General features: G+C 40.5%; 1 protein-coding gene across 2 annotated transcripts in view; it reads right to left on the bottom strand.

The window, feature by feature from the left end:
• The window catches only part of DMD (dystrophin), a 1,175,169-nt gene that overhangs the window by 979,452 nt on the left and 182,581 nt on the right, over positions 1 to 13,136 (bottom strand). For both annotated transcript variants that reach the window (XM_048495459.1, XM_048495460.1), the window contains exon 2: positions 3,714 to 3,775. In XM_048495459.1, the coding sequence (XP_048351416.1) occupies positions 3,714 to 3,775 (62 nt within the window). The remainder of the gene's footprint in view (positions 1 to 3,713; positions 3,776 to 13,136) is intronic.

Genomic DNA, 13,136 nt, shown 5'->3' with positions numbered 1-13,136 from the left:
CGAAGCTAGGTTGAACTCAAGCAAAGCTGACGGGAGTGGTGAATCTTCAGCGGGTCAATTCGCCCGTTCAGCCAATCACAGACGAATGTTTTGGGCATGCACAGAACGGAAGACTCGCACCAGCAAAAAGCGCGCCTTTCCCCCCCACTTCCGTATAACAGGCATGAAGAGTGAATGACGCGCCAAGGTGATCCTGCCCTCTGAACTCGGCTCTGGCAGGACAACCTCGACTGCTGTGGGAAGTTACGAGGGGATTGACATAGGTCGACTCTTTCAGCCTGATGAGTCGACCCTATGTCAATTCTCAAGTGCAAAATCACCTAAAACTTCTCTCTCAGAAACCCAAACACTTTCTGACTTTTGCCCACACAGAGCATAGGCACACTTTGACTTTCAGAAGAAACACAGACCCTCTGCTCATCTTACTAATTAATCAGCTGTTGGAAGTGATCCACACCAACTGACTAGACCATTATTCTTTTGACTGGGCCTCATTTTCACCTGCACTTTGCAATGTCTTAAAATGCAGAATCTTTGTAATGATTCACACAACCCTCCTCCAACTAAATGTAACATTGTTGAAGTAGGCAGTGGTTCATGCTACGAATAAATTTTTGAAAATGTGCCACAGGACTCTTTGCTGTTTTCAATATTATGGTAGAACACAACACTAAATGAAAATTAACATTCTTAGGCACAATCCATCATATACCCCTTTCCCTCTAATTCTATTCACTTTTTCTCCCTTGATACAACTGCCTAGAGCATAATATATCACCAGAGAGTCCAACATTTCTACCTTCAATATCCCTGCCTTAGGCCAATGAAACCCTGTGCATAAAGCATCGAGATTTATTCAAGGGCCTGATTATCTGAAGTCTAAGGTTCCATATATGATGAATATAAATATTCACCATGGGACTTAGCAAAAAATAACTGCTGTCTTTTCAATTTTACTAGGGTGTTATTTATCAAGAGTCAACACCCCAAAGCTACCTTAAACCATGAGGAAAAGTGAGGTATAAATATTTTAATAAACAAAAACAAATAAACATTAATTTGTCCTTTCATAAAGCACAAACCATTTAAACCTCAATTTTCCTGAAAATATCAGAAAGCAAATGTGGTTTGATTGCCAGATTTTATTTGAAAAAATAAAAAAGAACAGCTTTCCCCTTGAAACTCATAGGTTAAACAATGCTTTAGCTTCTTCAGTTATGCATCACAATACTGGATGCAATTAACAATGACAGAACTCCTATCAATTGGCTCTTAAGCTGGCTTTTTATTTATAGCTCACATTCTTTTTACTGTTGACTTCAGTTTAGAACAATTTAATAAATGAACTCTCCTGAGTTCAATTCGCAACTAGTTTATCTGGGCTGCATTTATTTTAAATCTGTCTTAGTTGTCTCCCCTTCCCAAAATTTGACAATCCCAAAATTAAGATCAGATCCATTCCTCCATAAATCCATTCTGAAAAGCCACTGTACACCTAATATTGAAATTAGCATGGTAAGGCTTGATGGCAGCTCACACTCATTCCAAGTGATCCTATTACAACTCCTCATGTGCATTTTCCTATAAATTACTTGGTGACTGTATTTATTTGCAACATTTGTAACCCATTTTAGTCTCCAGTGGCAACCTACCATGACTTAAATTGTTCTCTCTCCTATTTTATCCTCACAACAACCCTGTGAGACAAGATAGGCTGAGTGTGTGTGACTGCCTCAAGGTCACCAAGCAAGCTTCCTTGGCTGAATGGGTCTCCAAGATCCATCTCTAATCCCTGCACCACACTGGCTCCTACCATTATTAATGACGTAGTAAAGCCTTACACCTAAAGCATTTCAGCAGTGTCTTTGAACAAGGATCTGTTGGGAGATTTAGTTTCTGATAGGGGCAACATTTAATACTCTCTCAGATTTATTTTGTTTCATACAGTTACAATCAACATATGCATTTTATATAATTTACAGGATTACAAAACAAGAAATGTTTAATCTGGATTCAGAAAGAATAAAACACAGAAGATAATTTCAGAAGAAAATTAACCACAGTGTCATAGATTATAGCAAAGCTTTTGACTGTGTGGATCATAGAAACCTATGGCCTGTTTTAAAAGAAATGGGTGGCTACAATGTCTGATTGTTTTGATGTGTAACTTGTAATTTGGAATGACTGCAGGTGAAAGTTAAAGCAGAAAGTACCAAATAAAGATTGCAGCTGAATATCAAAAAGACAAAACTAGTGACTACTGGGGAATCACACAAAGCTGACAATGAAAAAAAATTGAAAATGTTAAAGATTTTCTATTCCTTGGCTCAATCATTAACCAAAAGTGAGACTGCAACAAAGAAACCAGAGAGAAATTAAGACTGAGAAGGGATGTCATGAAGGAGCTGGAAAAGTTTCTTAATTGTAAAGATATGTCAATGGTGACTAAGATCAGGATAATTCCTGCCACAGAATTCCCTTTACTATGTATTACATATACTAACAGGATTCAAACATAAATTTGAAGAAAGTAATAGTGCACTCCTAAAAACAGTCACATTCTTCTAAATTTATTGAAGTCAATGGGCTTATAAAGATTTAACTCTATAATTGTACATGTTCAAGTTTATACTAATGGTCTGAAGATATATCTACATGAAAACAAGGTTGTTATTATTTTAAATTACTACCCTCTGATTGACAAGGCAGGTGGTTCAGGTGACTTCAAAGCCTCCCCCATACTCTGGCCCAGATGAATAAAAGCAGAGCTCACAAAAATATATAAAAGAAGAATGATCTGATCTGTTATTACTTATCCAACAAATAGCCAATCCAGACTACTTTAATTTTACATGATATAATTTTATTGTTGCTGGTATGCCTGTATGAGGATCAGCAATTATTACTGCTTTCCTAAGAACTGACTCTGACTTCTTTAAAAAATCCAAAAAATTTTTTTCAAAATCCAAAATGATTCAGTCATCTTGCAATATTTTATGCTGCTCTTAGTTAATTAATTCTGTTCAATTCTAAGATCAGAGTGACATCATACATTTCACCATCTGTTTATAATAAAGGCAGACCCTTTCGATTCATTTTAATAAGAAATTTTTCTGAAGCCACACCAGCCATCTGACTCCATTCTGCAATCAAGGCTATTCATTTAAAATATTCACACATAAGCTTCTGCAAACAAAGATGCCAATGATGACAAATTATTGACTGTTATCATGAGCAAGCAGTATTGAATTATCTTCATCTAAATGAGTTATTACAAAATAGCCCCCACTTAAAAAAGAATGAAAAGCGAAATCATTCCAAGAAAGAACTGTACTTCTCCATCAAACTCAAAGCCAGTGAGTTTCTAAGCAAATATTATCTACCTGGTACCCATTAGTGCAGTTCAAGTCCCCAAACGTGGACCAAAGGCAGGCTGAAATGGATCCAGAAACTCAGTTTAATCCTGGAGTTGAGCAGTACTCTCTCTATCCACTTATCTGTTATATTCAAGACTAATCATTTGACTTCTTCATAAATGATTTAACCACCACTTGTCTCAGCAACCATGACAGCCCACTTGCCTTTCAAAATCAACTGCTGGAAAACAATATTTGCACTGAGCATTCACAGTTTAGTGCTGTTATTTCCAGGAATGTAACAGTTTAGAAAATTTTGATATTTATTTTTAATAGAAAATTTAATAATTATCTTACCTTTGCAAACTGTGCATTTACCCATTTTGTGAATGTTTTCTTTTGAACATCTTCCCTTTCATCTGCAAAAAGATGTTCAGAGATGTCAGTTAATGTCACACCCTTGCTATTTCTTCATGAAAATACTACATTCACCATTTCATTGGCTATTGTCAGGATGGCATTGTTGGGAGGGGGACCTGTTTGGGAGTCACTTTCGCTTTTGCAGGTGCACTGCTATCTGCTAGCTCTGGCCTTGGAGTTCTGCGGCTGGGATGGGCCTCCACTCTCTTCTCTGTCTTTTGGTTTACATGTGGGGGTGGGAAATCTCCTATACATATTACCAACTGCATGATGTCATTTGCACTGCAAGCCCAGAAATGACACTGCATTGACACAACACTCTAGCATTCCCCAAACACTTTATAATAAAATTTCAGAACTGGAAACTGGTGGGAATTGTAGAGGGCAGGGAAATGTGAATAGGTATGTTAGTGCTGGAAGTGACATATCTATATGCCATTTAGATATATTCAGTGGTAGGATTCAAATAATTTAACAACCGGTTCCAGTGGTGGGATTCAAATAATTTAACAACTGGTTGTTTACAAGCACCATTTTAACAACCGGTTCTGCCAAAGTGGTGCGAACCTGCTGAATCCCACCACTGGATATATTGTATTGAGATATTAACTGCAAAAGTCCACTTAAGACATGTGAAACAAACCACATGCATGAAAAGCTAGATGTAAAGCTGGAATCTCTGTTAACATTGTTCCAGCTGTCTTATCCACAGGCTCAAATCACTGACCACTATGAGTAAATGAGAGAATGAATAATTAAGGTGAAGGAGCAGCAGTGGCATAGGAGGTTAAGAGCTCATGTATCTAATCTGGAGGAACCGGGTTTGATTCCCAGCTCTGCCACCTGAGCTGTGGAAGCTTATCTGGGGAATTCAGATTAGCCTGTGCATTCCCACACACGCCAGCTGGGTGACCTTGGGCTAGTCACAGCTTCTTGGAGCTCTGTCAACCCCACCTACCTCACAGGGTGTTTGTTGTGAGGGGAAAGGGCAAGGAGATTGTAAGCCCCTTTGAGTCTCCTGCAGGAGAGAAAGGCGGGATTTAAATCCAAACTCTTCTTCTTCCATGTCAGGGTTTTTTAAAGTTTTTTTAGTACACAAGGGCTAGGCTCACTTACAACTAAACCAGGGACCTGTCAGTTGTATAATGAATGCCTCTTGGTGTACACATCTCGGATATGATTTATCCTGTGTAAACAAATTGCATCAAGTCTTTGTAGATGATGACTGTAAGAAATTAAATGTCTTATAATCCATGATAACATTAGTTTTACAACATATTTACTGAAATATTATGCACATTTGTTACATAAAAGCCTATGCTTATCAATAGCCATCCTAAATTATGAAAATTTTAAATTAATAACCTTTGGAATGTATCCCAGGTAGTAAATTTCAGTGAGATGTTAAAATAATGTGTAGTGGTATAATAAAAAACATGAAATAAAGCTCCCTGAAGATCTTTTACAATTATTTTAAACAATATATTTACTTGTGCTGTAAATTTAATTTGTTCTTACAGGATGAGCAATGTAAAATTGGAAAGGGAGCACAGAATTAGTTATGCATGTAAAAGAAAATTACTCACTACTTCAAATAAGAATCTAACCATTGATATTCCATCAAAATTTATGAAAAGTCAAAGTAACTTTTTAACCAGAGATTAAAGCAGTAAAGCCACATGAAAAACCAATCAAACAATGCATGAAATTGGGCAGGTTTTCTGCATGCATTCAACTTCACATGACATGACTAGAAAATCAATATTCTTGTGATTTTTTTCTCACTCTCTTCTAACTGTGATAAATTTCTATATCATCTTACTTCTGGTAAATATTCTGTCTGATTTTTAAGGCACTGAGAAAATGTTAGCAGTAATCACACTTCATTTAAAATGTCTCTTCTGTTGTAACTGATATCAGTGGTAAAAATTGGGTTATTCTATGTATATTAATTTGTTGATTTTATTTATGGGTCAGGATGTTTTAAATTAATAATATCCATAATAAAATAAAGCCTCATGAAATCCTTCCCCCAAAAAATGTTTGTCTGTCAAACACGCTAAATCCCTAGCAAAAAAAAGTGTTACATATAAACATAGAAGGAAGAACACAGCATATAGCCTGTTCTAGGTCCATGAAAAGTGGATAAAGTATCAGAAGTCTCACATTTTCACAAGGCTGTTTATAATGTAATAGACAGCCAACAAGAGAAAAGCCTAATCCCTGTTGCTTCATCAAAACTCTATCAAATGGATCTAATTTTATCATAAGTGGCAAGCAAGCTATTTTTGTTTCTATAGAAAATTCTCCCTCCCTTGCATAAAGTTGGGCCCGTTCCGCATGGACAACCAAAGCAGCTGCACACTGGCATATATGGTGTCGGTGTAGCCTTGGGGCTGTTCACACGTTAAGGTGTGAATGGCCCCAGAACAGCCGTGGCCCGCAAAGGCGCCTCCATTTTGTTTCCCCACGCTTACCATCTCCCCCTGCAGAGCTCCACAGGGACAAGGAGACATGCTCATGCTGCCTTCCAACCCCTGGGGGTCGAAGGGGAGCATGGGCATGTCTCTCCTCCCTATGGAGCTCTGCAGGAAGAGAAGGTAAGTGTAGGGAAAGCAGGAGGTGCCTAAAAGTGGCGCCTCCAACCCGGTGCCATTTGCATAACGCTGGCTGGGAAATGCTGTTTTCATTGCCCCACCTGTTTCCAGGAAAAAGCACAGTGCTACCTTGATGCAGAAGCAGCAGCCGTGTGAACAGCACCCCTGAAAAAGTGTTTTTACCATTCCAGGAGCCACGTTTTTGGCCCGTGCAGAGTGGGCCATAGTTTGTGAAAGAGATAATCAGGGAGTATTTTCAAGTCTTGGAGAAAACATAAAGCTATCTCATTGAAAACGGGAGGTTACAAATATGCAATGTTATGTGCCTACGAATACTATCTGGTAACCACTGATCATTAATTCTTGATTTACTGACAACTGATTGCTTGCCTAGGCCACTTGTTATTCTTCATTACCTGATTAACTGCCCCTTTTCTCTTTGATTGCCTCCCTAACCAGATGCTATCTCTTCCCTCCTAGAGAAAATATTCTGTGAAGCATAACATGCAAAGTAGTGTGCTTTGTACTTTACAGTTCAATTTTGCAAAAGAAGCTTTAATAACCTATGTGGTTACAGGCAGTCTAAAACTGAAGGTCAAACACTGAGTAACTGGGACTGCTGAAGCAATAAAATGGGCAAGCACTTGAAAAAATAAGCTGGACACTATCTAGAGATGTGGCCCAGGAACCAGCTTTGAATAGGAATGTGGAGTTATCTTTGATCAAACATCTTTTTTACACAAGAATGAACTCCTGTAGCTGAAGTGCTGTGAGTGTCAATGTACAATCCAAATTTCAAACTGAACAGTTTTGCATCGGATGTGGTTGCTTCTTGTGCTAAAAGATTATGAATCAGTTTTGTCCTAGTAGATACATTCCATTCAGTTCCATTTTGCAGCTTTGACCACTTTTGTGCCTGCACAGTTTATTCAGTCTTCTCTGGATCATTAAAACACCCTATTTTTTCAAGCATACATCACTCAAATTTATCCCTGATTGGGACTGTTTTGCTGCCTTTCACTTTTTACAGGCCCACATAGATATGTGCTGGCCCTCCACCACCTCCATGCAATCACCAGCTCTTGAGCATAGTATTTACATGAAGAGGATGTATATATACTTTCCACCCTATGATGGAGGACACTGTTTTCTGAATGTATACAACAATGCTGGGGATCATTAGAAAAGGAATTGATAATAAAACTGCAAAGATTGTCATGCCCTTATATAAAGCAGTGGTGCGACCGCACTTGGAGTACTGTGTCCAGTTCTGGTCGACACATCTCAAAAAGGATATTGAGGAGATAGAAAAAGTGCAGAGAAGGGCAACAAGGATGATTGAGGGACTGGAGCACCTTCCCTATGAGGAGAGGCTGCAGCGTTTGGGACTCTTTAGTTTGGAGAGGAGGCGGCTGAGGGGGGATATGATTGAAGTCTACAAAATTATGCATGGGGTAGAAAATGTGGACAGAGAGACATTTTTCTCTCTTTCTCACAATACTAGAACCAGGGGACATTCATTGAAAATGCTGGGGGGAAGAATTAGGACTAATAAAAGGAAACACTTCTTCACGCAACGTGTGATTGGTGTTTGGGAATATGCTGCCACAGGAGGTGGTGATGGCCACTAACCTGGGTGTTAGCTTTAAAAGGGGCTTGGACAGATTTATGGAGGAGAAGTCGATTTATGGCTACCAATCTTGATCCTCTTTGATCTGAGATTGCAAATGCCTTAACAGACCAGGTGATCGGGAGCAACAGCCGCAGAAGGCCATTGCGTTCACATCCTACATGTGAGCTCCCAAAGGCACCTGGTGGGCCACTGCGAGTAGCGGAGAGCTGGACTAGATGGACCTTGGTCTGATCCAGCTGGCTTGTTCTTATGTTCTTATGTTCTTAATTTTGTCCTTATGAGCCGACAATAATGCAGAGGCAAGAGATGCTCATGTCCACTCATGCAGGAGCAGGAGGGACTCACGTCAACGTCAACATGAACAGCTACAAGTGCACCAAAAATGTGAGTCTCAATGCAAAACATCAAAAGGTTTTTTTTTGGTCCTTATTAAGTATGTGATGTTTGAGGTGGAAGCATTGGTGGGTCATATACAACTGTCTTTTCCATGCAAATTAAACACATTCAACCTGTTTCTATGTAGACAGTTGACTGAACATTCAATTCTCATGATCACTTCCCACAAGCAGGATGCACGTTGAACTGGAAAGTAACTGAGCCTCCCATTTTCTGTGTGCCTATGTTCTTTGCTTTCTTTCTCAGTTGCTGGAATAGCAGGCACCTGATAGTTACTAATGGTATGCTAAGGATTAATGTTTGAAGCTTAATGCATTTAACATATATTGTTCTGCACCACTTGGTAAATACCAGAGAATGTGGTTTCTAATTTTTTTGTGTGAAAGGAAATACAACCTTTCTTCTGCTGAATCCAAATGTTATTGAATTCCTACTTCAGACATTAAATCTTGGTGATGGTCAAAAATAAGTCCCTTCCTTGTGCAGAGAATGAGAATGTGAATGATCTTGAATGATCTTAATGTACAGATAATAGCATTGGAAGAGACATGCATGTGGAAATGTATAAAGGATACAGAACATTGATTATAGAGAAAAGCCTCAGCCTCACCAAAATAGCTATATTTAATGGTATTATCCAGGAGACTCTGATCTTTACAAGCTCAGTAGTAGTGTTGGCGATTTGGCTTGGCCGACCCACAGCTCGGCCCGAGCCGCGTATGGTTCGAATGCGCTCGGAGGCTGCTTGTCCAAGTTTGGGATGCCTGAAACTCAGCCGATCCGAGCTTATGGGGTCTGGAGCATGCAGCTCAGCCGAACTGCCGGGTCAGCCGAGCAAAAAGAAAAAACCTTCCACGTGTATGCAAGGGCAGCACGGGATTCCCCCCCCCCCAAAAAAAGAGGCCATGTAGTCACTGCTCACTGATAGCACTGCCCCCCTTTCTCCCTGGAAAATTGCCCTTCCACCCCTCCTCCTTCCCCCTGGGTCCATACAAAAAAGTTGTTTGGGGACTTTCAGTTGCAAGAGAAGCAAGGACAGGCTGATTTCTTGGCAACAGCTTCAGTGTTCTTTTTTTGCCATTTTTCTTACCTTGCTACCCCAAACAAACGGGGGTTGGTGGGGGAGAAATCCTCCTTGGAAAAAGGGAGAACTGGAGGGGAGGGACTGGTTTCTGTTGGTGACAGTCCATCTGAACCAGTAACCCATGACAGGGGTTTGGCTGATGCAGGGGAGGCGACAGGAAACAACTGCTGAAGCGTGCAAACTTTGCTGCAACCCTGCAGCAGTGAGGGGGGGACACACACAAACCCACCCACCCACCCACCACCGGTGCCCCACTCCAACCCCCTCCAAAAAACAGGAAAAATGGCAGGGAAAAAATAAAACTACCCCCAGACGGTCGGCTCCACTGGGGGGAGAAACACAGGATCTGGGTAAAAGCCGAATCCAGATAATTTCAAATGGATTCTCATGAATTCAGATGATTTTTTCATTAGAATAAAATGAAATCACCATGAAACTGTAGAGCATGTCTTAGTCCACAGGCAGAACCAAAACAATCATGCATCCCACATTCTGTGGCAATGCAGTGGCACAAAAACCTGTTTGAAAAACATGGATCCTCATGATTTTTGCACTAAGTCACCCCAAAATCAGCACCATCACAGGATATCTTCAGGAGAGTTTCTGGATGACACCATCCAGGTTTCGGGAACTTGTGATCACCACCAGATCACAGCGCAAGTCCTTTGCCACATGTCTGCATAAAACAATCAGGCATCCCACGCTCCGTGGGACTGCAGTGGTGCAAAAACATGCTAAAAAGCATGGATCCCCAAAATCACCACCACATCACAGCTCAAGTACATAGCCACATGTCTGAACACAACTATCATACATACCACGCTTCGTGGCACTGCAATGGCACAAAAACATGCTTAAAAAGCATGGAAATTCATGGATCCTCCTGATTTCCTCAGTTACCAATAAATTACCACCAAATCACAGCTCAAGCCCTTAGCCACAACTCTGAACACAACAATCACTCATCCCACACTCCGTGGCGCTGCACTAGTGCAAAACTGAGCAAGAGCCAGATTTCAAACAGATCCTCATGAATTCACATGATTTTTTGATTAGGATGAAATGAAACAACTATAAAACTGTAGACCATGTCTTACTATACAGGCAGCACCAAAACAATCACGCATCCCACGTTCCATGGCAAGGCAGTGGCACAAAAACCTGTTTGAAAAACATGGATCCTCATGGATCCTCATGATTTTTGCACGGTCACCCAAAATCACCACCATCACAGGGTATCTTCAGGAGAGTCTCTGGATGACACCATCCAGGTTTGGGGAACTTTGCTTCATGGGGCAGTGGGAGATGGGCCCTACCCTTTTTGGGCCCCATAGCATTGAACCCCCTAAAGCAAAGTTCCCCAAACCTGTATGGTGTCATCCGGAGACTCTCCCAAAGATACCCTGACAGTTTTGAAACTGTGCCTTCAGATATATGAACCCCACAGGCTGCACCAGAAATTCCCCATTGACAGCAATGGAGCAAAGTCACTGCAGAACAAAGAATCTCCTTCAAATTTCTGAGGGTGCCTGCAGAGGACCCATTTTTAGATGTATTAGCACCAAAATTTCAGGGTATCATCAGGATACTGTCCCGATGATACACCCAAGTTTTGTGCAGTTTGGTTCAGCCAAAGTTATGGGCCCTCAAAGGGTCCATAGCCCCCATCTCCTTAGCTCCCATTGGAAACACCCCTTTTGGGGGTCCATAACTTTCGCCCCCTGAACCAAACTGCACCAAACTTGGGGGGGATCATTGGGACAGTCTCCTGATGACACTCTGAAATTTTGGTGCCGATATATCAAAATATGCGCCCCCTGCAGGCCAAAACGTGAAAAAACAGCAAAAAAGAAAAATGCACCTGAATTTCTTGGATGTTCCTGCAGGCTTGGATGTATCCGAGCCTGGTAGGCTCGGAACTCAGCTGATCCGAGCCCATTCATTCATGCCTGGCCCAAATCCAAACTGGGCCCGAATTTTTTTGCCATCTACCAACCCTACTCAGTGGGTGTTAATATGCCATTAGCAGTTCAATGCCATGCACATAAATATGTGGAAAAATAGTAGATTTCTGAATAGGTTATGCAGTGCTCCAACATGAGATTAAGCTTTGACACTAGATATTACTTTTCTTACAAGACCCATAGAATGAGTCATATATCCTTGACATACACAGTATATACTCATGTATAAGTTGAGTTTTTCAGCACATTTTTTGTGCTGAAGGAGCCCCACTTGATTTATACACGAGTCAGGTGTATTTTTAAAAATATTTTAGGGTTTTTACTTTTTCGGCCGCCAGAGAACGCAGTTTTTAGGCTAGCAGCACCACAATTTCAGAGTATCATCAGGTGACACACCTGGTGATACCATCCAAGTTTGGTAAACATTTTGAGGCTACATTTTGAGGGTCCATAACTTTGGACCCCTTGAACCAAACTTCACTAAACCTGGGTAGTATCATCAGGATAATCTCTTCGTGATACCAGCCAGGTTTGGTGATGTTTGGTTCAGGGATCCAAAGTTATGGATCCCCAAAGTGGGTGCTCCCATCCCCCATTGTTTCCAATGGGAACTAATAGTAGATGGGGCTACTTGACTCTTGTACTGTGGTTATTGTATTTGTGTGTGTGTGTGTGTGTGTGTGTGTGTGTGTGTGTGTGTGTGTGTGTGTGTGTGTGTGTGTGTAACTTAAAAGTCACACGTATGGATGGCACACACATATGGATGGCAAGATTTATTTAAGTTTTTACTGCTGGAGATGTTATGCAGTTTTATCATTGGAAGATGAAATGCAACAGTAACTCAGGAAAGAGACATTGCAGCTATATTTTATATGATGTATATGATTGCTTTAAAAATAGTGCTTCAGTAGCCATTTCTTAATATCAGAAACGTTTATTTTTTCCATTGCTTAAACAAATACTCCTATTATACTTTAGAATTGGATTTTGCTTTGAATGAAATATTGAGTCTTGTTGTCTGGAGGTTCTGAAAGCATTCACTTTCCTCGGGAATTAAGACATGACATAGTTTTTTTGAGCTGCCTAAAGCTATTGAGTATTTTAGAGTGTCCACAGATTTTGACAAGCCTAAAAAGCCAAAATGTATGATTGCTGCAATCTTACCCTTCTTGTAATTCAGGGGTGTGGTAGGGAGTCTTTGTATGAGGTGTTTGGAATTCCTGTGAAGGACAAATGTGATGTTAAAATTGTGCATTTTCACTATACCAAGCTCCAACATCAAGAGGAGACAGTGGATATTGTGTTATGTTTTTGAAGTACTCATACAACTGAGGGATGAACCATATCTTTGTCCCTGTTTTCTACTTGGAATGGCATGGAACTCAGTAGTATTCCAGAAGTGAGAGAAGCATTCACCATGGTAAATAAATGTGTGTCCACCTGTTAATTCCATGTCATGTGTTTTTCAAACAATAAATATTTTCCACTTTAAACATATAAAAATCTGGTGGTTGTGGGTTTTCCAGGCTGTGTAGCCATGGTCTGGTGAACCTTGGTTCTAATGTTTTGCCTGCATCTGTGGCTGGCATCTTCAGAGGTGTATCACAGAGAGAAGTCTTAAACACACTGTGTTCAGTGAGAAGGGAATGTTTAGTGGGGTATATATTGTCCATTTCCCAGGGTGGG

Source organism: Sphaerodactylus townsendi, linkage group LG04 (genome assembly GCF_021028975.2).
Source record: "Sphaerodactylus townsendi isolate TG3544 linkage group LG04, MPM_Stown_v2.3, whole genome shotgun sequence".
Taxonomy (NCBI): domain Eukaryota; kingdom Metazoa; phylum Chordata; class Lepidosauria; order Squamata; family Sphaerodactylidae; genus Sphaerodactylus; species Sphaerodactylus townsendi.
This window is presented reverse-complemented; position numbering and strand designations above follow the sequence as displayed.